Source organism: Lissotriton helveticus, chromosome 4_1, assembly GCF_964261635.1.
Source record: "Lissotriton helveticus chromosome 4_1, aLisHel1.1, whole genome shotgun sequence".
Taxonomy (NCBI): Eukaryota; Metazoa; Chordata; class Amphibia; order Caudata; family Salamandridae; genus Lissotriton; species Lissotriton helveticus.
The window spans coordinates 2066276450-2066304213 of NC_136063.1; the positions used below are offsets into that span (position 1 = coordinate 2066276450).

At 48.6% G+C, this 27764-nt stretch overlaps 1 protein-coding gene across 2 annotated transcripts in view; it reads right to left on the minus strand.

Annotated features, from left to right (window-relative positions):
* The window catches only part of THOC2 (THO complex subunit 2), a 1495542-nt gene that overhangs the window by 360795 nt on the left and 1106983 nt on the right, over nt 1-27764 (minus strand). For both annotated transcript variants that reach the window (XM_078688746.1, XM_078688744.1), the window contains exon 29: nt 27124-27305. In XM_078688746.1, coding sequence (XP_078544872.1) covers nt 27124-27305 — 182 coding nt within the window. The remainder of the gene's footprint in view (nt 1-27123; nt 27306-27764) is intronic.

Sequence of the window (27764 nt, forward strand, 5' to 3'; positions counted from 1 at the left end):
AATCAGCCATGCCCAGAGTTCAAGAACAGATCCACACTGACAGCAGAGCCACTGTGTGGAGGTGAAGCAGCATCTGTTTCTGTGGGGCGCTTGTTGTTAAGTTTATAATTACGGCAAAATTCCTGTACTTCTGTAGGATTTTCAAAAATTCAAACACGTCCATTGACCTCCATCCTCAACCTCGCTGGATAAAGCATGCCATACTTCAACCCTAAATTCTTTAGTGTTGCCTTTACCCCCAGGTATTTCCTCCTTGCGTCTTGGACCATGGTCGTGAAATCCAGATATAGCAACAGTCTGGAGCCCTATCAAGAGAGTTCACCATGCTCACAGGCCAGTCGCTGTGCGGTGTCCCTGTCTTGAAAGTTCATTATTCGCGCAATAATGGGCCTGGGCAGGCAGCCCGGGTAAGGGTGGCGGCCAAGAGATCTGTGGGTGCGCTCCACCAAAAAGCCAGGAGTAAAAGCTTCTTTCCCAAACAGGTCAGTGAGGATCGTCTCCACTAGGTTATCCATGAGTCCTGAAGCAGTGGACTCCGGCACACCCACTAGGCGAACGTTATTATGACATCGCGCCTCGAAATCCTCGTTTTTGGTCGAGACTTCTTTTAGGATCCGTTCCATATGGTATATCTTCTTCACTGATTGGGCCATTCCATCTTCTAGGTCCGATGTGCGGGACTCAACAACATCAGTCGTCGATGGTGTACATGGAGCTTTGTGCCAAGATCTGCTATGTGCTTGTCTAGAGTCAAAGCGGACATCTAGCGCCTTGAACCCAGCCCTCATTTCCAACAGCAGTGGGTGCAATTGATTTGAGTCATCTGTCGAGGTAGAAGGAGGTTGCCCACCGTCTGCCATGTCGCCTGGCTGGTCTCTAGAAGGGTCTACTAGTTTCTCGAAGGGAAGGACGCATTGTTTAGGGTCTTTGTGGCCCATGCTGCAGCTGCTCTGGCAGGTGCACTTGTGGAGGCAATCGGGCGCTTAGTTCCATAAGCAGCCTGTGGTATAATGCAGGGGGTGTTGGGGGGTCTCTGCAGATGATGCCAAGTATGGGATCCCCTGGCCACTGTTGGAGGCGCACTGTAGCCACAACCAGTCCCAGTGTTCTGCCAGCTAGGCCCCAGGCAGAACTCGCCTTATATTTCACGGACTATGCAGGATGCAAAGGGAGCGTCCACCCAAGTGCAGTATGAGGGGGTCAGGTACGGCACAATGTGGTCTGTTGTCCTCTCTTGTATCAGCGGGTCCCGTGCTGGAAAGGGGGCCGTTACGTGATCAGGCTGTTCGACCAACAACAGGCAGGCCGCAGTAGAGAGCGACCCAGTCTCCAAGCAAGGCCTCAAATGGAGGGAGGCGGAGGCGCCGCGTACACACACAAGCGCTGGGGCTCTGCGCTGTTTCTTTTGGCCCCGGGAGTGCAGCAGGCAGGTGGAGTTAGGGCACGAATCAGCGCCCTGTGTGCAGTGTACTGTGAGGCCGCCGCTGTGCAGTCTCAGGCACCTGCGGTTCCCAGGGCAGCTGAGCGCGCTATACCTGGAGGCCGGATGGACCTCCCGCTCCTTGTGAAGACTGCCGGAGGTGGTTGCTGAGCCCCGGGAGCACCGCGGGACGCCCACACCTACCGCACTGTCCTCTCGTTGTTCGCGGGCTGTGCCTTCACTCCACTGCGTCCGCTTCCCCTGCCAGGATCCAGGTCGCCGCCATTTTGTGCAGACGCTCCGGACCGGATCGTCGCAGTCTGTCGTTCGCCAACCGCTGCCAGGGTCTTCAGCACGCTGCCATGGTCATCTGCACTGCCGAAGGATTACACTTCAATATTTGGATTCTTTGGCCACATGGGGGCTGGGATAGGAGCTACGGCGGCAGAGCTTCAGCTCTGTGCGGCCATCCCGTTTACGGCGTAGTCACGCCTCCCTCCAAAAGAGCATCCTAGTCCTGAATCAATCACATATGCACATCTGATAAGGACACAGATGGCTCTCGACCTTGGGGAGTGCTAATGTGGGCCAGTGAGTAGGTGTCCAGTTGTATTGTGTGAGGAGCGTGTGATCGTTAAGTGTGGTGTGCATGGTGTGTCCTAATTGGTTAAGTGTACCTATCTACATCTGATATTTAGCTTTGGGGTATTTCTGGGGAAAAAGAGGCCTTGTTTGTAGAGCAACTATCTATCTGTGGAATCGTTTCGGGCTTTCCCTGGGTGCATGTTTGCCTATAATTTATGGATGGCCCCACCTGCGACTTGTCACTTGATAAGTGCGTATATGGGTCGCAGGACCTGCCTGACCATGTATCTCCAACTCGGGGTTGATGGAGAGGTCATTTTCTGTGAATCTGACAGCAATGATGTGAGTTAATTGGAATGCCTAAGAATAATATGGCAGCCACTGGTATCATTTTTATCGACATTACCAACATTGTGCATACAGTTGTCCTCTTGCACATTGTTCTTACTGGTGTTGTCAAAGGTATGTTTGCTTTGGTCTGAACATACAATGACACTGTTCTTATTGGCAACAATAATATTAATGTACAAGCATGGATTATGATACACATTAGTATCATTATTGCCGATGGTGCAGCTGTGCAGGTACAAGTTACGGTATACATTGACATTGCATTGGCGAGCATTGTCGCAGTTACGCGGGCACAGGCTGTGGCATACGTTCACAATGCATTTACTGATGTTGCCATTGTCGGGCTCGCACACATCATTGAAGTGAAAGTGGCGCTCTTGTGGTTTGGCACCCTATGATGACCTTCAACTACCACCATTTTAGCTGACTTTAGTGTGTTATTTTATCCTAGCCTGGATTTATGAGACGGTCCTGAATATGCCTGCTACTCTCCTCTCTTATAATCTTGCTGTCTTTCAGTGGGAGCTGTCACGAAGTAGAACAGCCTTGCCAAAAGCAGAGCATGTGGGATGTGCATTTGAAGGCGTGAGAGGGAGAGAGAGGTGTGAAATGTCGAAGTGCAGTGTTGTGAGCGGTGATGCACACATGTGCTCGGTGTTGTACATTGAGAGATAAAGAATGTGATGCTATAAGCAGTTGTGCCAAAATGTGCATTGTGTTGTACTTTGGTGAGAATTACTATTGGCTTTGACATAGCCACATGTCATCTTGCTTTCTGACTTTACCTTGCTTCAAGCTTTTCTGTGTGCCCAGCAGGGCTTGCAAATTGTTTGGGTTATGAGAATCATAGGTGCTTACTATTGGCTTTGACATGGCCTCATGTCATCTTGTTTGCTGACTTTGCCTTGCTTCTGCGTGCACAGCAGTGCTTCAAGTTGTTTGGGTTAATTATTAGTTCTTAGTATTGGCTTTGACATGGCCTCAAGTCAACTTGTTCTCTGGCTTTGCCTTTCTTGTCGCACGTAGCTGCGAAGTGGGGAGGGCAGGTGTCTGCTCTTCACTTGTTTTTCGCTCTTCACTGACCTGAGGGAACTGGATATTATCTGTAGAATGTGCAACTCTGCCTCGAAGTCAAAATACGGGAGCTTGGCCAGCCTTAGTCTTGGCCTTGATGCAGACTGGTACAGACAGCTCGGTTCTTTCTCATGAGAAGGACGCAAGGTTTTCTAGAAGCTTCGTCTTGTGTTTAGTAATAAAATTTAAGCTGGGAACCTTCGAGGACCAGATGGAAGTTCACCATAGAATAGATGTATTGCTGTGGAGGTGACGGAACTTGAGTCCTGACTGTACACCTTACTGGGCTGTTAAATGGGCTTCCCCAGCTAGAGTTGGCAAGGATGTTGCAGAATCAGTCTGTGAGGTGTTCCTATCTATTTCTGTACATACTTTCTATTCTTTTCTATTTGTATATATATTGCATTCTATTTCAATTGTTCATTTAATCATTCATTTGACATTTGGGGAATCTGCATTTACTGATATATTTGGCTTACCTTTCTCAACATTGCATTAATCAACAGTTTTTGTGTCTGTATTTACTGATCTATTTGGCCTATTGTTCTAAACATTACATTAATAAACGTGTATGTGTGTGTGTTATGTTAAATGCACCAGAATTTGTTTTTTTTGCCTTGCCTAAAGTGTGTGCTGTGTCCTTTCCTCGTCTTTAGGAAGTGCTGTTCAAAGTGTAAAAAGGTGCAGTGATATATTTGCCTATAAAGTGGGAGTGCAGGGTTTGGGTGTGTCCTTTTAGTGAAAAGCACATTCATTACAATCATGACATACACTGACATCGTGTTTACCCATCCCAACATGCCCCCCCCCGTTTTTATGCATAGTACATGGCTGAAGCTCTAGGTAGTTGATGTAGAGAGTCTGGTGTCCCAAAAACCCTGTACTATTTGATTTTGGAGGTGAGCACCCCAACCTGTGAGGGATGCACCTGCTGTTGAGGTTCGATGAACAGTTGCCCTTTTAACAGGTTTTGAGAGTTTCACCATTGCAGAGAGAGTGAGGAGTGTGACTGTCTACCAACACTAGATCGTCGAGTCGACCCTGTGACTGAGTCCACTGTTGTGCTAAACATTTCTGTAGAGGACGTAGGTTTAGTCTTGCATGAGGCACTATGGCAATGCATGATGCCATCATCCTCAGAAGACACATGAAAAGCTTGACTGTCAAGTATTGATTGGGTTAACATTGTGGAAGCATAGTTTGAAAATGTTGAATCCCGACTGCATTTGTATAGGCTAGACCTACTTGAGTGCTGGGCATAGCTTATAGATATGGTTGCAGCTGTGAAGGCTGAAAATGGGATTTTTGAGTATTGATAGTGAATTCCAGCTGATGCAGAAGATATAGGGTAATTGGAGTGTTTTGACAACATAGGTGTGTACTGGCTTTGATAAGCCAGTCGTCCAGATATGGGTAGACCTGAATGTTTTGCCTTCGTAAATCTCCTGCTACCACTGCTAAGCATTTGGTGAATACTCTGGATAAAGTGGTGGCTCCGAATGGAAGGATTTTGAATTGATAATATTTCTCTGCTGTCACAAATCTGAGATATTTGCGAAGTTCTGGGTGAATGGGTACGTAAAAGTATGCATCCTTTTAGTCTACTGCTAACATGAAGTCACCTTGCTGTATAAGTGGAAGCACTTGTTGAAACGTGCCCATATGGAAGTGCTTTGATAGTATGTAGTGAATTCGAGGCCTTGGATCTAGAATAGGTACTAGAAGGCCGTCCTTTTTGGGAATTAGAAAGTTCAGGGAGTAAATCCCTGATCCTTAACGTTTTATAGGAACTGGCTCTATAGCTCTTGAGAAATTGCGCTAGCACTTCCTGTTTGAGAAGTTGTTTATGATCCAGAGAGAGCCTGTGGGTGCAAGATGGAATATTGGAAGGGTTGCTGATGAGCTCCAGGCAATAACCATGCTTGAGAAAGTCCAACACCCACGTTTCTGATGTTATTGACTGCCAAGTGGGAGGAAAATGCTTTAGTCAACTCCTGACAAGTGTCGGATGATTGGGGGAATAATAAGTGAGTCACTGTTTGTTGTCGGATGGGGCATTATGGGTTGCTGTACCTTTGCCCCGACCTTTGGAGTTGTTACCCCTGTAATTGCCTCTAAAATATCCTCTAGATGGAGAGAATTGAGTTTGTGGCCTATAGGTAGATGTGGAGGTGTAGAAAGCTGGCTATATACTATTCTCAACAACAAAACCTAGTCCTGGTTATCAGAGGTGCACCTCTGATAACCAGGACCAAGTTTTGTTGTTGAGAATATTTTGAGTGGAGGGTAACCTGGGTCCTTTGATTTCCCTCTAGGCTCCTTATTGTGAGGATTGGGTATATACTATACCAAAAGTGTTATATTGTGCACTGAGTCTAGTAAGTCCCCAAAGGTATAGCAGAGGATGAAGTTGATAATACCTTATGTTATGTTATGACAGCTTATATAGCGCTCAGCTGCCCCAGCAAAGGGGCGTCCCGGCGCTTCTAGCAGCTAAAAACAACTGACTACATTGGAGCCCAGCAAAACAATGTCCAGGAGAGCTTATTTTAGGGGAAAAAGGTGCGTTTTAACTGCCTTCCTGAAATCCAGCAGGCTGTCCAGTTCTCGTATGTGTACCGGTAACGAGTTCCACAGCTTTGCTGCCAGATAGCGGAAGGAGCGGCCTCCCGCTCCGCAGCGTTTTACGCGAGGTACCATGACCAAGTGCTATCCCGTAGAACATAATGCATGGGAAGGGACATACGGGGTCAATAGATTTCAGAGCATTTTGGGTGTGGCGAATTTCAGAATTTTAAAATAGACATAGTGTCTTAAACTGAATCCGTTGAGCCATGGGGAGCCAGTGAAGTCTCCGGATGGTGTCGGTGATGGAACAAAACCGAGGAAGACCGACTAAGGCTCGGGCTGCCGCATTTTGGATGCGCTGCATCCGGGCGATCTCAGCTTGATTGGCCCCCAAAAGCAGGGAGCTGGCGTAGTCCAAGCGAGAGAGAACAGTAGACTGGACTGTCAGCTGTCTAGTGGATGAGTCGAAAAACTTTAAAATAGACCTCGTAAAATGCCAAAACATGTGGCAGCAACTTTTTTTGTGTGGAAACAGAAACTAAGAGAGGAGTCCATCCACACCCCCAAATTCTTGACTTCTCTCTTAGGTTCCGGGGCCTTACCCAAGGCCACCAGTGATCGCCCCATAAGTCACTTACCGAGTAGCAGAACTTCCTTCTTGTTTGCATTTAATTGCAAACAATTAGACGTCATCCAGTCTGCCACTGCCGTGAGGCCGCTTTTAAACCTGGAGACATTCAGGGTCGAGCCTTCAGTTAGGGCAACCACCAGCTGCGTGTCGTCCGCATAGGAGACCATAGTGAGGTCCCACTGCCTGGCGACAACAGCTAGTGGCTGAACATAATGATTGAACAGTGTGGGGCTCAATGCCGAGCCCTGGGGGAAGCCTTGCTCAATAGGATGCGCCTGAGATAAAAATGGAGGGGTGGAAACACGGAAGGACCTTCCGGTCAAGAAAGATCTGAACCATTCAAGGGCCAGGTCAGAGATCCCTGCCTCCTCAAGACGGTGAAGCAAAACCTTATGTGAGACCGTGTCAAAGGCGGCACTGAGATCCAGCAGGATCAGTGTCGCCGTTTGACCAGAGTCGAGGATGGTCCGTAGGTGTTCCGCCATAGCCAGGAGTGCCGTCTCCGTACTGTGACCGGCGCGGAAGCCATGTTGTGTTGTGTCCAGAATGTTATTGGAAAGCAGGAAGTTGGTAAGTATGATGTTAGCATGTGCTTCCGCAACCTTCGCCACCCAGGTAATGAGAGAAATAGGCCTAAAATTCTCAGGCTTAGTAGAATCTAAGCTAGGTTTTTAAGAATGGGAGAAATCCAGGCCTGTTGCCATTTCGTCTGCACAGTGGTGGACGAAAAAGAGGCATTGATTATCTGGCGTAGAGGTGTCAGACAGAGCAGGGAGAACTCTCTGAACTGAGCAGGCTTAAGTGGGTTGGCAGGAGAGCCAGATTTAATTTTCACAGTCAGCCTACTCAGTTCTTCAAAGGAGATCTCCGGGATAACCATAAGGCTAGAGGCCGGGTCTGGTATGGTGCAAGTAAGAGTGTGAGAAGTGGTCATGAAGTAAAGGACCAGTAAATTGCGCGTACTTTCTCCACGAAAAAGGAGGCTAGTTCTTCACAATGGAGTTCAGAAATAGGTATAGGCACTGAGGTTTTCTTGGCGCTGAGATCTTTAAGAACTTTAAAAATGAATTTGGCAGGGTTAGGGCTCAGTTTAATCTCATTGGCATAATAAGCCGCCCGCGTCTTGCATATGGCTCTATGATTCGCGCTCCTTCATTCGCGCTCATTTCTTTTACACGCCTTCCTCAGTAAAGTCTGGGTGTCATTCTACCAGGGGCTAGACTGCTGAAAGCGATCCTTAATCCAGGTCGCCAGGATAAGGGAGTCAAGCGACCAGGTAATCCAAGCGCAGAACAACTCATAGCCTATCTCGACATTGTTAAAAGGACCCAAAGGGTCGGCTCTTAAAAGTGCATGGAAGTCTTCAAGTCGAAGCTTTCGCCAAGGTCGTTTATAGACAGATCGTGGAGTGTTTTTACATGATGGTTCTGATATGGGAAAAGTCAATTCGACCAGAAGATGGTCGGACCAAGCCACAGGGGTGGGAGTCGTCACCGTCGCATCCTCGATGTTCGTAAATATAGGATCTAACAAATGTCCCCCTCTGTGTGTGTGGCTTGCGACCAGTTGATATTGGAATGCGGCTAAATCCACAACCAAGGTGCAGATAGTCTGGTCCTGGGCAAGATCAAAATGGAGATTTAAGTCGCCAAAAATGCTAAAATTAGCAGTCCCCACGGCAAGCGTTTTTAAAACCGGTAGCTGGTCCAGGTGGCCTGTATATCAATAACCCTTACTCTCAATTTAGTGGTAGCTGGGCTGAGCAGTCAGGCTTTTCTGAGGGTAGTGTGAATGCTTTTGTTGTACATACTCATATAAGGCAGGAACACACATCAATGACTAACTCCCAGCTACTGTTTTGTAAAAATACTGCTTTAGTTACTTTTATTTAGGAACCAGGTAGCACTTAGTTACAGGTAAGTAAACTTTCAGAATGCAATACTTTCAATCACAGTTGCCAAAGATTTGTATCAGCACTTAACATATTTTACAGGTGCAATACAGAGAGAAAACAATGCAATCCTTTGGGAGTTAAGACAGGCAAGTAGTTTTCAGGTAATTACTCGACTTAAAAGTTCAGTCTTGGGGGCGTGGCTTGAGGCGTCAAGATGGTGGTCGCACTCTAAGAGTGCTCCGGACCCCCTCCGTCATCTACCTCGCATCTGCCTCTCACAGCTGCCATCAGGTCCCTGCTTGGACTTAAGGTGACTCCTCATCCACCCTGCCATGCTCCGATTCCCCTGGAGACTGCTCGGTGCATCCGCTGCTTCCGTTGAGCCTCCCTCCCTCTGAGGCCCTGCTCGCTCAAAATGGCAGCCCCCCTGCTGTCCCGTCCCGGGCCCTGCAAGCTCCTCCCGAACGGCCCGGCGCCCTCCTTGACCTGCTGCCGATGACTCACCTGGCGGTGGAGGGCTAGTTTGGGGACTGGTGGACTCACCCCAGAGCTCGGGACTGTTGTGGAGGCTCCCCCGGATCGGCGGCTCCGGTGTACGGCAGAGGCGGTCCCTGCACCCAAGTCAAAAAGGAAGATCATCCTGGAGTGATTCTGAAGTCATTAGATGACTTCAGCCAGGCAATTCCTGCAATTAACTGGGGATGTCATCCCAGGCCATCCTGAAGTCTGCCCACAGGGTTAAATGTGTAAATGGGATGACTTTATCTAGAGTCATCAGAGAAACGACTCCAGGATTAGGGTCTGATTACTTCACTGGAAAAGATGTGATGAGCTTGAACTACTTCCGGATGGGTCCCTGATTACTTCAGTAGAAAACCTGTGATGACCTTGTACTACTCCAGAATGATCCCACGATGATTTCAGATTAGGGTGGATTACTCCAGTATGATCTTTGAGTATTTCGGGATGGGGCTGTATTATTACATAATCATTTTGTGATGACTTCAGAATGAGGCTGCATTACTCATGGATGATCCAAGGATAACTTTAGAACGTGACTGGAACCGTACTAGTTGATCAATTAATAATGGGTATGTATTACCGCAGGATGGGTTCTGGCTGTATTACTGCATGGCGGTGTCAATATGCAGAAGTATTATTCTAGGATGACCTCCAGTAATAATACTTGTTTGCCATTTTCAAGATGTTAAGAAATACAGTTTTATTACTTTGTTAGCAGAGCAAATAATGGTTACAAAAACAAGCATTGGCAAAGCCAATAGGTTTTGCCCTTTTGACCATGTGACTTGCCAAGGTCATTTGTCGATGGTCTGTAGTATCGGTTAAAATGAAAAAAGAATTGGCAAAGCCAAATGGTCTGGCCTTTGCAAGAGCTATTGTATTTGCCAATATGTTTTAGCCATATTGTACACGAGTGTGGCTGTTCAGCACGGCTAAAAGTTAGTGGGGTAAAGAAGAGTTGCATGTTGAAAAGTGCAATGTGATGAAGTAGCATAGATTCTAGCGACAGTGTGTCATGGAGTGGTGTAGAACAGAGTGGCGTTAAGTGTTGCGTAGGCTAGATTGCTGTGGAGTGGCATAAAGTGGAGTCGTGTAGGAGCGTGGAGTAAAGTGTTGTAGAATCGTATTGTTAATATATCTGGAAGAGTAATGTGTAAACCTTTGCCATACACAAGAAGTTAGGAAATCAGTAGTTTTTTTAGTTCGTTTGCAGAACAGATTACTCCAACAAACATTGGTAAACGCATTAGGTTTCACCTATGTGATCAATAATAGGCTGGTATTTTGTTGTGAGTTGTAGATTGCTGAGTAGTTGTACAATATAAGTTACAGAAACTGTTAAAGTGTTATGACTCAATTATGCACAAAAAGGCAAAATAATGTGCTGTTACTAGTGGTTTAGTGGTGGTAAGTAATAGCAAACTTTTGAAAGAGGGCAGCCATTTTAGGTCAGCGCGCTAGTCTTCTAACGCGTGACCAGCGCTCAGTGAAGCTTAAATGTTTACCGGTCTCCAGACGCGAGCATTCTCCAGAGTGGCAGCACGGGTAGGAGTAAGGCATTACCCTTACGCGGCTATTGTGAGTACCAGACTTTGCCAAAGGTCTCTAAACACCTGGTCTAAGAGACAGGGGATAACATGGAAATGTGTGTGTGTGTTTTGACGCTATGGGCGCGGTTTTCTTTCCTTACAGATTACCGCGGTGACACACCTACCGACTGTCAGCTCATGAGGCATATCCCTAAGCGCCTCAGCAGTATGTATGGCAATCTATATAACAATCTGTGTGTGCGTCATGGGGATTTTAATGACTATTTCTTTTGGTATTGAAACAGAAGACATTATTATTGGTATTGAACTTCCGAAAAAACAATCTGTGTGTGCGTCATGGGGATTTTAATGACTATTTCTTTTGGTATTGAAACAGAAGACATTATTATTGGTATTGAACTTCCGAAAAAACGGGTCCCTCTTTTTTAACCTTGTGTGGTGCCGATGTGTGCATCGAGTTATGAATGTGTGTGTGAGTTGTGATGAATCCGCCTCAATTATGTGGGGCAACAATATGTTCGGGATAAAAACGAACGTGCAGGGGATGGCAGATTGAACCATCACTCTGTCCATAAAGTTTTAAATATATTCTTTATGAAATGGGCAAAACATGAATGACCAGTGGGACTTGTGGCGCTACTTAAATGTTGTGTCTATAGACAAATCACAGTTACAATGGTAAAGATTTGTGCTTCTCTCTCTTTTTTCTCCCTTTTCTTACAGAGACCAATTTAGGTCATCTCTTTTGATACATTTTTCGCTTCCCTTGGGCCAGCTCATGCCCTGAAGCCAAAACTAACAGTTGATTTTTACTGCTAGTTTTTAGGACGACAGGCTTACTATACTTAGAAACTGAGCTAATTCCTAGTAGGGGCCACTAGAAGGTCCTGATGAGTAAGCAGTAGGGGACTGCTTACGAAACATGTAGACCAGGTAGTTGCTATTTGCTCTACCCCAAAACCCCCTTCTTAACGTCCCCAGCTAGGGAAGTGAATACATTGTTTTTTTCCACTAGCCAGAGGATTTTTAGCTTTTTTATTCCCACACATTATTAGGTCCCTACACTTCACTGACACCACTCACCTTGCACTATCACATAGCCTTGTCACATTATTAGTGCTCCCGCGTAGTTCGTCAGGTCGTAGCACGCCCCGCCCCGTAGAGGGACGGGAAGACCCCAATGATGAAGCATGACACTATTGGATTTTTTTAGTGTGTGAGGGGTATTTTAACAAGCACATTGTGCTCTCATCTTTACCACCTTAAGAGAGAGTCAATTATTTCACTATTCACAAAACCAAAATATAAAAATTTCTAGCAACTACACATTGATAGAATCTCTTTGTTTGTGCACTCTAGGGGTATGCCAGGCCCAGGTGGACACTGGTACTCTGCTTACTAATTTTCTTGCCTGTCCTGCCGCAAAAAAGCGGGACTCGGACAGAAGGATGGGCATCTCCACTAGTTGGAGCTGCCCAAATCAGCATAACACAAGGTGAGAGCCTTTGAGGCTCAACACCAAGTGCTGCTGTTCCTGCAGGGGGGGGATGTAAAGTACCTCCACCTAGAGCAGGCTTTGTTCCTGACCTCCAAGAGCACATGAGGTCAGAAACTTGTCTGGGTGTTGCTGGCTGGCAGGGACCAGTCATGCAATGCACTAGAAGCTGATAATTTTTCAGAGGCATCTTTAAGATGCCCTCTGAGTGCATTTTATAATAAATCCATCACTGGCATCAGTGTGGGTTTATTATGCTGAAAAGTTTGAATACAAACTTCTCAATCTTCAGTAAAGCCATCAGGGGTCTGCTGGTGGTGCTCCATAATTGCCATGTTCTCCTATATCTGCATCTGTGTCTGTGTGTGAAGAATCTAGAGGCTTAGTGTTTAAAGGATTGTGTGGTGAAATGAGGCACACGAGGTGCAGGTGATGGAGTTGGTTGTATACGAGATGGAGAAAGAGGAGCAACAAGGTGCAGGAACTAGTAGGGTTGTCCTTTTTCTAAGGCATTGAGAGATCAGTGTCCTGTTGGAAAGAAGTTTGCCTCATTGAAGAAAGCACAGACGGAGTCTTTGGGATAATGCGGCCAGTCTCTGTTGGGGGAGCCAATTTTTGTTTTGGTGCCGAAGGTTTCAGAACCGAACCTGGTTTCACTTTCAGAACCAGAACAGTGGAAGCCAAAGAGGTGCTTGCTCGGCTCGGTGTGAAGCTGGAAGGCTTCATATTTGCTTTCGAAGCCAGGGCAGCCGAAGCTTATTCTACGTGCCTACGATGGCCTGATGGCAGTGGTGGCCCGAAAGCCATTTGTTTTATAGGAACCAAAGTTTTCTGTGTGGCCAGGTAAGTACTCACGACACCTTGACCCGGCGGAAGATCATGTGACTTCAAATCGATCTCAAAGTCTGAGTCCGAATCTTGAACCGAAAAGGAACCTTCCTCATTGGCAACTGACACTTCCAGATCTTCCTCTTCTGGTTCGATAAGTTGTTGACTGAAGATATTGGGCATGTGTTCGATGTCACGTTTCTGCATCTCTCTGCATCGTGCCTGACAGTCCTGTAAAGGTCTTTTTGGATCAGAAAGACCGACAGGCCTCGCAGTCTTTTTCTTTGTGCTCGAGGGATAAGCACAGATTGCAGACCTCATGAAGGTCAGTTCGCGGGTACTTGGAATAGCACCAACGGCAGAATCAAAATGGAGTCAAATGAGTGTAAGGTAGTTTAGACGGGCAAGGCCCGAAGGCCGTGATTGGAGTTTTCCGACACGACAAATGAGTCTTCTAAATTTCAACACGTCGGGGATGGAAAGCGCGTTCGGAATCAATACCGAGTAGAGTGGTTTAAGTACCAAGAGGATCCCGAAAACTGTCTCAAACCAGAGAGTTCAAATACATGTCTGAATCTGATGGCGAAAAGAAAACAATTTAACGATGGAGTCGATGCCCATGCGCACTATTACCAAGAGGAGGAGTCACCTTACCTCGTGAACCTAAATACTTTTTCGAAGAAAACAACTTGCAAACATCGGGACAAACACTAGGTCGCCTGAGTATGCAAAGCACTTGTCTCTACAGCCACACATGCCTTGAACATATATATTTTCTTTGACAAAGTGCTCCAGTATGCTGAACATGGGCAGGACTAGTACATTCTTAGGATTATCAATTGAGATCCCTCTAAAGGAGAACGTTATAAACTTGTTTTTTTTGTAGAAGACATAAATGTAGCATATGTTAACAACATTCTTTCAGCAAGATGAGTTTCAAGTATTTGAGCTGTGGCAGGTCCTCAACAAGGTAAGAAGAAATGTTTGCATAATCACAGATCCTGAAGCCTGGATGATGGTAGAAATATTTCTCTATATTTAAATGAAAACAAGATGCTTCTGTTAAGAAGGATAGGTCATCTAGGTAGGCAAAATAATATGTTGTAGCACAACCTAAATACGACCAAAAATGGATACCCACCTGGTAGAGAGACACAAAGAACAATTTACTTACCTTTGGTAGCACTTTTTCTGGTGGATACAGTATCTGACTGTGGAGATCTCACCTTTTTTAATGTACCCCTGTGCCAGCATTCCACAGAAACTTTTTCAAAGCTCTCCCACATCGGCGAGGATGTCACAATAGCATGGCTCCGCTCATGATTCCGTATGATGTCACCAGAGCCATAAGACTACCACATCAGGCTGCTGTTCCACCCATTTTTTCCATGCCTTTGAGGCGAACAGGTGGACCGAAAATATATCGCAAGTATACACAGCATACAATAAATACAGAAATATACACAGTATATGATTGAAAGAAGAAAGAAAACAGGAAAAGCTAAAGCCAAGACATTTCCTAGCGACAAACATCATTACAATGTAAATGACCAAGAAATACAAGAATGTCATGCCCAAATATCTTTTTGGTATATGTAGGTAGACAAAGGGGAGGAGGGTAGGTCAGTGAAGAATCCACGGGCACATACTGTATCCACCAGAAAAAGCATTACCAAAGGTAAATAACTTGTTCTTCTGACGGATACATCTGTCTGTGGATTCCTCACCTTTTGAGTTGCATCCCCAAGCAGTCCCTCTCCCGGAGGAGGGTCTGCACCTACCTATACCAAACAATTCTGCAGCACAGAACGTGCAAAATGGCGACCCTCCTCACTTCTGAATCCGAACAATAAAGCTTCACGAAAGTGTGGAGGGAGGCCCAATTTGCCGCCTTACAGATGTCTACCACAAGGACACCCCTAGCCAAAGTTAAAGATGAAGGCTTAGCTCTAGTAAAATGATCTTGAATACCTTCAGGCGGCTCCTTCTTGGCCAAGGTGTAGCAGATCTTGATGCGCAAGATGATCCACCTGGAAAGCATTCTCTTGTGGACAGCTTTGCCCTTCATTCTTCCCACGTAACTAATGTCGTGTATTTCTATAGGTTCTGAATCGATCCCCCTATTCCTGACCCTATTCTGGTTAAACTTACTAGCTAGTTAACTAACAGTCAGCCCATGAGGCAAGAAATCCCCCATGATGCAGATACCGTTATCTGACGCAGTCACACTACGGCACAGGAACGTGTTATCTGATTAGGTCATAACGCTTGAGATCTAATTAGACAAGCGATATTCCTCCAGCCCCTGATAAGGCATACGACGTTCTCATAACAAATCAAACCTATGACAACCTGGATAATCCGTGCGGCCATTGTTTTGATTTCACAGAGAACTTTAGTAAAGAATGTGCTAACGAGCAAGTCGTATGACATCTTTATTGACGTACCTATGTCCATCCTTACGTCAATCCCGGCACCTTTAAGGTATAAATATTGCCGACCTTGCCCTATGCAAAACACACGCGTGGTGACAAGACGGAGCAGCCATACTTGCCGAAGCCGAGAGCAGAAGCAGACCCCGCAGGCAGCAGCCCCGCCTTCCTGACGCGCTGAGAGACGCGCTGCTATCTCAAGCCGAGAGACCCAGCACCGGCGCTTCTGGGCAGCCCTCGCAGGCAGCCTGGAATATCGAGAGCAGAGAAAGAGATACCATTCCTCATTCATCCTAAATTCCAGGTACAGAACTGAATAACCCCTCCTAGAGAATTCTTTAGTTATTCACTTGGCAAAAACAAACTTAACTTAAACTGTAACTTTCTATTCCCGCCCACGTATTAGACTTAGGTCAGGTACACGGGGTAGGCGTATTTAGAAACACCAGTTGAGCACGTTTAGTCAAATGTATATGTGTATGTAAATATATTTTAATCATTTTAAAACATCATATGGCTCAGAAACCATATCAATGTTTTTACAGTATTATTTTATACTATTGCTTTTAATGTATGCACTTTACTTAACTATAAGTATTGCAATAATATCGATCCATTTCTCTTGTACGAGAAAAGAGACTGATCAATAAATAACACCTTTTATTGAACACGCCCGTCTCTTCCTTTTCTCTACATTCTGATGAGACTAAGAATGCACGTACTGACTGAGTAAAATAATTGCCTTGTGCTCACACGACTCTTGAGATTGACTCTTGATTAGGGGAGAGCAAAGTTGTCATGTTCTATGGTTGTCAGAAACTAAATCCCTTCTTGTCTAATCAGGGGAGTTAATCCTTCCTTGAACATTCGAGAAAGTTTCTAGCGAATTCTGAGCTTAGCTGGCAAACCCAAAAATTAAGTCTAGCATCGACAGTAGTAGACCTAGTTAACGTCTGGCCTAGGCCTTTACTGCTGTAGGTACTATTCCAATGCGCAGAGCCTATTGGGAAAATAGGAGCTACACTACACTAACAGAGTTGATCGTTCAGCCTCAAATCCTTGGTTCTGTCCAAGTGAAAGCTGACAGCCCTTCTAGGGTCCAGGCAATGAAGTCTCTCCTCCTCCTAGGGATAGGGGAGGATAGAAGGTAGGTAAAGTGACAGACTGCCCTAGATGAAAAGGTGTAACCACCTTAGGCTTGAAAGCAGCTCTGGTCCTAAGAACCATCTTGTTTGCATGGATGGTTGTAAAAGGAGGCTTAGAACTAAGAGCCTGAAGCTCAATCACCCTACTGGCAGAGGTAATAGTAACCAGAAAAACTGTCTTGAAAGTAAGAAGCCTCAACTGAAAACTATGAAGGGGCTCAAAAGGAGAAGCCAGCAGGAAAGTCACAACCAAATGTAAGTCCCACTGAGGCATAATAAAGGGAGGGGGAGGACATCTATTATTGAGGCCCTTCATGAACCTCATAACTATGGGAGACTTAAAAAACAATGGCTGATCTGCCAAACAAAGGAAGGCTGATAAAGCCAACAAGTAACCCTTAACTGTTGCCACAGCACAACCTTGCTGGGCCAAGGAAAGTGAAAAGGTAAGAACATCAGATTAATGGGCCTTCAAGGGATCGATCTAACTCTCTCCACACCACTTAAGAAATCTAGCCCATCTACAGGAATAAACAGATTTGGTGGAGTGTCTTCTGGCTGATAAAATAACATCCACCACATTTGGTGGGAGAGAGAAAGAACTCAAGTTGCCCCGTTCAAGCTCCAGGCGTGAAGGTGCAGGCTCTGGAGGTGGGGGTTAAGACCTGCCCCTGCAACTGCGAGAGGAAGTCTGTCCTGAGAGGGAGAAGGAGCGGAGGGTGTGATGAGAGATGAAGAAGGTCTGTGTACCACACCCTTATTGGCCAATCCGGGGCGATCAATATGCCTTGAAGCATAAGTTACTACTTGTGTAACAACATATCTGTAAGAGACATTAGTTAGTGATAGATTCCTTACCTTAGAATATCCCCAGGCGTCAGACTGGATCCGTAAACTTTTGGGTAGCAGTACCCTTGCGCGTCAGTAGGCGTTGTCTGCGGCTCAGCGTCCGTCATGGACGCCGTGATGACGTCGTCGGAGTACTTAGACGCCGCCTTCGCGTGCTGACATCAGTTCTTAGACAGAGCTTTTCCGCGCCAGAAGCGCTGAGCCATGTTAAAAACCAACACTGGTGCCATTGAAACTAGGGCCCTGAAAGGGGATGACCTTAACCCTAGATATCGGTTCGCAGAACGGGTAGGATGGGTGGGTCGGTAAGGAATCTATCACTAACTAATGTCTCTTACAGATATATCGTTACACAAGTAGTAACTTGTGCATCTGAAAGAGACACGTTAGTGATAGATTCCTTACCTTAGAATAGATACCCCAGGAATACCAACCCTGGGGGTGGGTCTGCGAACCAATAATCACACCAGAAAGTCCTGGAGGACGGAACGGCCAAAGTAGCCATCCCTCTGGACTTGACTGTCCAGGCAGTAGTGTCTTGCAAACGTGTGCTGCGAGGCCCACGTAGCTGCCTGGCAAATGTCCTGCAAGGGCACTCCCCGGCCCAGGGCAGTTGTAGTCGCCGTGGAATGAGCCCGCAATCCCAACAAGGGGCTCCTTTTTAGCCAAGGAGTTACATGCCTGGATACACAAGATGATCCACCGAGAGATGGTACGCTTGTGCACCGCTTTTCCCTTCTTAGCGCCCACGTAACCAACAAAGAGTTGGTCATCCACCCGGAACTGGCGTGTGCGATCCAAGTAGAATGAAAGCGCTCGTTTTGGGCCCAGACGGTGGAGCCGCTCTTCCTCTTTAGAGGGATGCGGTGGCGGAAAGAAGGTGGGCAAGGTGATAGACTGCCCGATATGGAAGGCCGTGACAACCTTGGGCAGGAAAGATGGCTTAGTACGCAACACAACCTTGTTCCGGGTGGACAGAAAGGAAAGGGGGTGTACATGAAAGAGCCTGGAGCTCACTCACTCTCCTGGCAGAGGTAATACCAACCAGGAAAGCAGTCTTCAAAGTAAGAAGACGGAGAGGACAGTCGTGAAGTGGCTCAAAGGGAGCGCACATCAGAAACGTAAGAACAAGGTTCAAGTCCCACTGAGGCATCACAAACGGGACAGGAGGGAACGTGTCTGTGATGCCCTTCAGAAAACGATTTACAATAGGGGACTTGAACAAAGAAGGTTGATCAGGCAGCCTTAGAAAGGCTGAAAGGGCAGAAAGGTAGCCCTTGATAGTGCCCAGAGCAGAGCCCTGCTGGGCAAGAGAAAGAAGGAAGAGAAGAACCTCAGAAAGAGGGGCAGCAAGAGGATCCACAGCCTTTGCTGTGCACCATGCCACAAATCTGTTCCACCTGCAGGCGTATACCGACTTTGTGGAGGGACGTCTGGCTGCCAGAATGACATTACAGACTTCAGGAGGCAAGTCAAATGGCCTCAACTGTCGCCGCTCAATCTCCAAGCATGGAGGTGGAGACTGGACAGGTTCGGGTGGAGGACGTCCCCTGCTGCTGCGACAGAAGGTCCTCCTGAAGAGGCAGACGAACCGGAGGATCGACTGACATACTGAGTAGCTCTGGATACCAGTACCTTCGTGCCCAGTCCGGAGCCACAAGGATGACTTGTGCCCGGTCGCGCTTGATCTTCTTCAGCACTCTGGGCAGAAGTGGTATAGGCGGAAAGGCATACAACAGACCGCAACTCCACCCGCGACAAAAAGCGTCGCCGAGCGAGTGCAGCCCTGGAAATTCCAACGCGCAGAACTGATGACATTGCGCGTTCTCTTCGGTGGCGAAAAGATCTAACCAAGGCTCTCCCCATCGCTGAAAGAGGCCTTGCGCCATGTCTGAATTCAGACACCATTCGTGATCCATCATGCACCGACGGCTGAGTTTGTCTGCCCTGGCGTTCAGAGAACCTGCCAGGTGTTGAACCACCAGGGTCACGCCCTGATGTTCCAGCCACTGCCAGAGGCGCAGAGCCTCCTGGCAAAGGGTCCACGACCCCACCCCGCCCTGTTTGTTGCAGTACCACATGGCGGTGGTGGTGTCCGTGAACACCTGCACTACGCTCCCCCGGACAGAGGGGAGGAATGCCTTCAGTGCTAGACGAATCGCCCGCAGCTCCAAAAGGTTGATATGGAGCTGGGACTCCGTCAGAGACCAGAGGCCTCTGATCTCTGCCTCTCCCATGTGGCCTCCCCAGCCTTGGAGGGAAGCGTCCGTCACAACTACGTGCTCCGGTTGGGGAAGGGAGAGGGATCTGCCGCTGACCCAATCGCGGTCTGTGAGCCACCACTGCAGCGGTCTTGCAGTGCCCTCCGAGATCAGGACATGGTCGGAAAGGTTGCCCTGATGCTGGGCACACTGAAACTTCAGGTCCCACTGCAGAGCCCGCATCCGCTACCGAGCGTGATGCACCAGAAGGATGCAGGAGGCCATCAGCCCCAGAAGCCGCAGCGTCAACCTGACCGAGACCCGGGATAAAGGCTGAAAGATCGGAATCAGAGCCTGAATATCCCGAACCCGCTGTTCGGGAGGATATACCCGAAACTGCGCCGAGTCTAGAACCGCTCCGACGAAGAGGAGCTTCTGAGAGGGACACAGGTGTAACTTCGGCACATTGATGGAGAACCCCAGCAGGTGCAGCAGGTCGGCCGTAGTCTGGCGGTGGCTGACGACTGTCTGGGGCGAGCCCGCCTTCAACAACCAGTCGTCGAGGTAGGGGAAGACTGAAACCCCTAACCTGCGCAGATGAGCTGCGACCACCGCCATCACTTTCGTGAACACCCGTGGGGCGCTGGTAAGGCCGAAGGGGAGCACGGTAAACTGAAAGTGCTCGTGGCCTACCTTGAACCGCAGGTAACGCCGGTGGGCCGGGGATGTGAAAATAAGCGTCCTGCAAGTCCAACGCTACCAGCCAGTCTTCTGGGTCCAGGGCAGCTAGGACCTGAGCCAGTGTCAGCATTTTGAACTTCTCCTTCCGGAGGAAGCCGTTGACGTTCCGGAGGTCCAAGATAGGGCGTAGGCCCCCTTTGCCCTTCTTGGGTACCAGAAAGTAGTGGGAGTAACAACCACACCCTACTTCTGGCCCAGGAACGCACTCGATGGCCCCCTTGGCCAAGAGGGCCGTAACTTCCTCTTGCAGAAGTCGCAAATGATCCCCCGATACTCGGTAGTATTGCGGTGGCATGGCTGGAGGGGTCGTCTCGAAGGGGAGGGAGTAGCCCCTCCGGACGATTTGCAGCACCCACCTGTCCGAAGTGACAGTGTACCAGTGGAGGAGGTGATGGCGAACCCTGCCCCCCACTGGCGACACATGGGTCTGAAAGCACGGACTAGGAGGGCTTTGAGGCGGATGCCGCGGGGGAAGGTGTGGACTGACCTCGCCGTTGTCCCCAACCGCTGCCACGGCGGTTTCCACGGCCGCCACCGCGTTGGGTATTACCTTGCGACGCTTGGCTGGCAGCACGTGTGGGAACACCCCTTCCGTGGCCACGAAAGGAGTGAAAGGCAGCAGATTGCTGGCGCGTGGCCGAGAGGCCCAAGGACTTGGCCGTAGCCATGGAGTCCTTAAAGCGCTCAAGCGCATGGTCTGCCTTGTCGCCAAAAAGGCGACGGCCATCAAACGGCATGTCCATCAGTGTATTCTGGACATCAGCCGAGAAGTTGGCGGATCTCAACCAGGCGTGGCGACGAATCGCCACCGTCGTTGCCATCGCTCTGCCCAGTGAATCGGTGGTATCCAGTCCACACCGAATTGAATAACGTGCCGCATCTCGGCCCTCCACAAGGGCTTGGCCGAGTTTAGCCCGTACCTCCAACGGGCATTCTGGCAGCATGTCCGCGACCGTGTCCCACAGGGAGTGGGTGTAGCGGCCCAAGAGGCATGCGGTGTTGGAAGACCGCAGTCCCAAACTTAGGGAGGAGAATACCTTCTTGCCGTATTGCTCATACCTCTTGGATTCCCTGTCAGGCGGAGCCGACGGGAATGCGGTCTGGGAATTAGAGGCCTGGATCACCAGGCTCTCAGGGGTGGGGTGGGTGGACAGGAAACAATGGTCGCCCGGGGCCGGGCGGTGGCGTCTGGCCACGTTCCTATCTACAGGCGAACCTGGGACCAAGTGCCCAAAAGAACGTCGGTCAAGGCCTCATTAAACGGCAGCAGAGGCCCGGCTGAGCTTGACTGCGGTTTAAGGACCTCAGTGAGGAGGTTAGTCCTCACGGCCGCGACGGGGAGTTCAAGGCCCAAGGCCTTGGCCGCCCGCGTTAGCACCACACTATAGGCAGATCCCTCCTCCGTAGCCACGGTAGGAGGGGAGACCAAGCCAGTGTCTGGTGATGTGTCCAGACCACTTGCATCCCCAAGTTCACCTGTCCAGTCCTCCTGGGACTGACACTCCCGTGTCAGAGGGTCCTCAGACCCCTCCCAATCCTCCTCATCACCCATCTCCTGGTACCCAGGGGTGTCAAATGATGAGGCCGGCTCATGAAAGATAAACTCTCCGAACGGCGTCGGTTCGAGGGAGGACTCGGGGACGGCGCAGCCCGAAGATGGCGCCGGGGCCGACACCTGAGGGGCCGGGGAGGTCTTGAGGTCCACCGGCGACGACCCGGATCCGGAAACCGGATCCAGTGGGGCCCTGCGGCACCGGCGGTGCCGAGGCCGAAGCACTCGGCGGCGTCGGGGCCGGAGCCCCCGACCCGCTAGAGCCTCCAGACGGGTCCGCTGGGCACGAAGGCGCCGCGGAGCCCACCGGGGGAGTGAGGGACCTCATGGCCATGAGGAACCGCTCGATCTCTTCCTGCGTCGCCCAGGGACCGGAGGGTATGGGGCCAGACGCGGCGCCTGCGACTCAGACGGAGCCGCGTGGGCGATGTCACCTGAACTCCCGGCCGCGTCGCGCGAGCGTCGGGGGGAGTCGGAAGAGCGAGGACGTCTCTTCGACTTCTTGTGCTTACCTGACGACTTCGACCCAGAGGAGTGATGTCGACTCCCGGAGCTATGGCGGCTCCGCTCCCGCGACCGGTCCCTCGACCTCCGTTCGGATCGGGACCTCTCTTGGCGCGGGGCCGACTGCCGGAGTTCGAGTCGCTTGCGGGACCGCTCCCGCCTAGTTTTCGAAGTCAGGGCCCGGCAGTCAGAATAGGTCTTATCGTCGTGGTCAACGCCGAGACACCGACGGTGAGGGTCCGTGACCGACATCAGTCGGTCGCAATCCTCACAGTGTTTGAAACCTGGCATCCCTACCGGCACTGTTCGGAGTCGAAGACTCGAAAAAGAACGATCAAAACAGATCAAAAAAGTTTAGTCAAAAAAGACTAAGGTACCACTTTTTCCGGATCTGCGCTGCTGGTGCGGAAAAAAGAAGAACTGACGTCAGCACGCGGAGGCGGCGTCTAAGTACTCAGACGACGTCATCACGCCGCCGACGACGGACGCGGAGCCGCAGACGACGCCTACCGACGTGCAAGGGTACTGCTTCGCAAAAAGTTTCCGGATCCAGTCTGACTCCAGGGGATATTCTAAGGTAAGGAATCTATCACTAACGTGTCTCTTTCAGATCCTGTCTTGCCGAATCTTCCTCAGAACCTGAGGAATTAAGGGTATGGGGGGGGGAACGCGCAAAGAAGCCGAAGACTCCAATCCAATTGAAACGTGTCCCCCAACGCTCCCCGCAATGGATACTGGAGAATTCAGAACAACAGGCAGTGCGCGTTCTCGTGGGTGGCACTGAGGTCCAACCTAGGCAACCCCACATCATGAAAATGTGGTGGACCACCTCCTGATGGAGACGCTACTCATGATCGGCTGAGGTCTGCCGACTGACACACGCACATTCAGCACTCCGGCCAGATGATTTGTAATTACACAAATCTGATGGTCCTGAGCCCAGTACCAGAGCCACACAGCCTCTCTGCAGAGATGATACAACACTACTCCTCCCTGTTTGTTGATGTACCACATCGCAGAAGTGCTGTCTTCAGGACCAGAACCGACAGACCGCAAAGCGAGGGAAGAAAGGCAATGAGAGCCAAACGATTCTAGAAGATTGATATGAAGCAATCTTTCCCCTGGAGACTAAAGATCCTTGATCTCTAGATCCTACAGATGAGCACTCCACCCCAGAGTGGAGGTATCCGTTATCACTGTGACCACCTGAGAAGGAGGTTGAAATGGCTTCCCTACTGACAGGTTGCCTGAAACACCCCACCATATATCCGCCGCAGTGTCTCTGGAGATTCTGACCACCTCCCTGCGATTTCCATTGTGTTGAAACCACTGCCTGGGGAGGCACCACTGGAGTGCCCTCACATGCCAGTGTGACCAACAGTATGCAGGAAGCAAACAGACCGAGCAGGTATAAGACCTTCAGGACTGGAAGTGCCGCTCCTTCTGGAAAACAGAATCATGCCTGGATGTCTAGAATCCTCTGAGGAGGCAGGAAGGCACGATTCATAGAAGGGTCCAGAACTGTCCCTATGAACAGGTTGGACAGAGAGGGTACCAGGTGAGATTTGGGTACATTTATAAAAAAAAAAAACAAGGTCTAACAACAGCCGAACCGTTAGTTGCAGATGATGCAGCACCAACTCTGGAGACTTTGCTTTGAGCAGCCAGTCTCTAGATAGGGTAACACCGGAATCCCTGATCTTCTGAGATGAGCTGCAACCACCGCCATCACCTTTGTGAAGACCCGAGGTGCGGAAGTAAGGCCGAACAGAAGGACCGCAAACTGGTAGTGTTGAGATTATACAGTAAAATGGAGATACTTCAGATAAGACTTCAGGATGGAGATGTGGAAATACACATCCTGCAAATTAATCTGCACTATCCAGTCTTCCTGCTCCATAAGTACCTGAGCTAGGGTCAACCTCTTGAACTTCTCCTGCCAGAGTTAAAAATTCTAGACCCTGAGGTCCAGGATCGGCCTTTTTGGGGATCAGGAAGTATTGGAAGTAACACCAATGAACCCTTTCCTGCTCTGGAACCACCTCTCGCGCACCTTTCGTTAACAATATCAGGACCTCCTGCTGCAGAAGCAAAAGATGGTCTTCAAAAGTCAAGCCCTGGCGACGAGGGGAAGGAAGGGGAAGCTCCTCAATAGGACTTTAAGGCCATGATTGCCAAAGAGAAGACGTTTTTTTGCGGACTGCTCCACGTTTTGGGAATTTCTATCTACTGGGGTTGAGGGAAAGGATCCTGCCGACTGTTTGGACGAAAAGGAAGCCTGAACCACCAAGCTTTTCAGTGGAGGGTGAAAGGTTAAAAAGGACGGATCCACAGAAGCAGCCTTACAGCGTCTTGCCACTGTCTGGAAACTTCCGGGGCAGGCATAGGTTTCTGCCACACTTCCAAAATTGACTCCGTCATTGCCTCGTGGAATGGGAGCAAAGGCTCTACCACTGAAGGAGAGTGCAAAGCTTCGGTCAGAACGTTAGACCTGACCTTTGCCGTGGGCAACTGCAGATCCAACAGGTCAGCAGCCTTCCTGATAACAGTGTGGCACGGAGCCACGTCTTGAGAAGGCATTGCCTTAGGGGAAGAAAGTTCCAAACCACTGGCCTCCCGAAGACCCTCAAAGTCATCCACAGAATTAAGGTTTTCACCCTCCTCAGCTTTCTCCTTCTGTTCCTGGAACTTCTCTTCTTCCAGGAGCCTCTGAGCCTGCCTCCTGGAGCGTATCTACGGAATCGGCGCCGCTGGTTACTTCGGCGCCGAAGGAGGTCCCTCAGTAGTGGCCAGCAGCGCCACACAAAACCGGGATGGCGTTGGCCCAAAACTAGACAAGCTGGAGATTGCGGGATCGGTGTCAAGAATCCTGGTGGCTGGAGATGCCATGATGGAGTCATCAGCATGAAGGACATGAATGGTGCCTGGACATAACGTTGGGGTATGCCCAAATTATAGGAGAGTAGACCCACGCGGCCAGAAGCCACGCTGGATGGGTTAGCCGATTTGACAAACATGCCAAACCTTGCATTAAGATAATGCGACGGTTGCACACCTGGACCCGGAAAAGGTGGGTATAGATCTGGATCTGACTGAGGCCATGAGGTGGGTTGAGGCTGTGACGCCGGGGACACCGCAACCGAAGCAGGTGAAGCCGGAGGAGCAGAAGACGTCTCCCTGGGCGTCGGCGAATCCCTTGGTGCCAGAGAATGGACCAGAGTTGCCTGCGGAGGAGGGGAGGGAGAGTTGTAACTGAGCACTTTACTCCAGACCCCTGACTCCAGACCCCTGATTCCTGCTGGGAGGCGGGAACTCGAGCGCAGGAGCGCGTAATCTTTTCCATGAAGCTTCTGGACCGGAGAAGCCGACCTCGAAGATTTGTGTTTTATAGAACGACGCTGGGACCCACGAGGTCGCTTCTTCTTGTGCTTTTTCGACTACCTCAAGGTCGTCTACTTTCGACTTGGATCTCTTGCGCCCTCTCTTCTCCTTTCCAGCCCTGGCCATGAATACATTTGCCTCCCTCTCCTTAAGAACCTTTGGATTCATCATTCGACAAGACAAACATCCTTTAACGTTGTGATACGACAGGCACCAAAGGCAATCTTCGTGGGGGTCCGTGATGTACATATGACCCCCACATTCTCTACAAGGTTTAAACCCTATTTTTGGGCAGCTATCGAACTGCTACAACCACAGATCGTAACTGAAACAATTTAAACCACAAGAAATGGAGAGTCACAGAAAAACCGTTGAGCGTCGACCGCGCAAAAAAAAGGGAACTGACGCCAGCAAGCCCACAAGGTCTTCTTATGGCTCTAAAGCGATACAAAAGGGGATGATGGCTCTGGCAAAGTCATACGGAGTCTCGAGCGGAGCTTTGCTATTGTGACGTCCTCGTCGACGTGGGAGAGCTATGAAAAAGTTTCCTTGGAATGCTGGCGCAGGGGTACATTTAAAAGGTGAAGAATCCACAGGCAGATGTATCCATCAGAAACACATATATTTTTTTTTATATTTAAGTCCTCATATACAGAGTTGGGGGGAAATGTAAGGATCATATCCAAGGGGTGTTTAATCCAAAAGAAGTGGTACAACACCTCCACCTGGCTTTAGGTACTTTTACCAACCTTTTCCTTTTCAAACCAGTACTTGACGAGGAAACTGTGGCAACCACCACTAACCTCAGCAACCGGTAGAAAAGTTGTCTTAATCCTTGGACTTTTCACAATATCACAGCAAAAATGTACTCTTTCCCCCTACCACACAGTTTTTCAAACAAACATTTTAAAGTGAAAAAAAGGTGCCCACATTTTTCTCTTTTACTAGACCCAGTTTGACAGTCAAGTCTAGCTATTTGACCAACCAAAGCCCTCCATCCCTCACACGTTGATTGGAAAAGGCAGAGGTTAAACATGTTGTTGTAGCAGTATCAGGAATATTTTAACTTTTTTGAACTGACTACAATGTGTTGGTTATCACAATTCAAGAATCGCAAGAAGCCTGGATGGTAAGAAAAGCAATGAGTTAGTTGGACAGAAATAACAGGTCTATTATAGAACAAGGCAATACTAAGAGACTACAAATAATGTCACCATAATGATGCCACCAGATGAGCTCCACATGCATAAATTGCCCTAGTGCTAAATAAAGCACGGAAAGTTATACATTATCTAGAGCACCCAAAAATATTATAACAGTCCTGCAAAAAGGGTTGTAATTGATCTTAAAAAAAGAGACGTTGCAATGATTAAACTCAAAACATGCTAAAAATATCTTACCGATATCCTCTGTACTTTCTTCAGGTTTTGCAGCATTCACTGTAATCGCTGCAGCTTGGCTAACACCGCTAGGCCCATTTTGTATTGCAACAGGTGCAGCACTCCTGACAGGGGGGTCTTTGTGATGGAAGTCATTTTCTGGAACCATATTAACTTTTCTATTTTTCAGCTGCCCAGAATAGCTGAAATTTGCAATTTGTTAAGTATACACAAAGAAAATTCAAAGAAACAAAAATGAGAAACAAGGTTTGCATGCAGATTCACACATAATAGTTAACTAGCCTAAGCACAGTCTGATAAGTATGCTATTGAAGTTATTTTACTTTTCTACTGTGCAAACCAGTGAATTATAAGGCACAATAAAAAAACAAAAAGCAAACACTTAAAAATTCAAGTGCAATATTTTGAACTTTTGTACTACAAATAAGCTCTTAACCTCTTACCTAGAATTAACTTGTCACTTACATTTGTTAACATTCTTTCAGATTAATACAATACCTTCCACAGATTCCTTATATGAACACTCTCCCAACATACCACGTAGAGCTTTACGACGTCAAGCCTAGATAGAGCCAAGGGAATTATAAGTGATATTGAGACCCAAAAAAGCTGAAACTAAAACCTGCATAATCAGTTCTGCC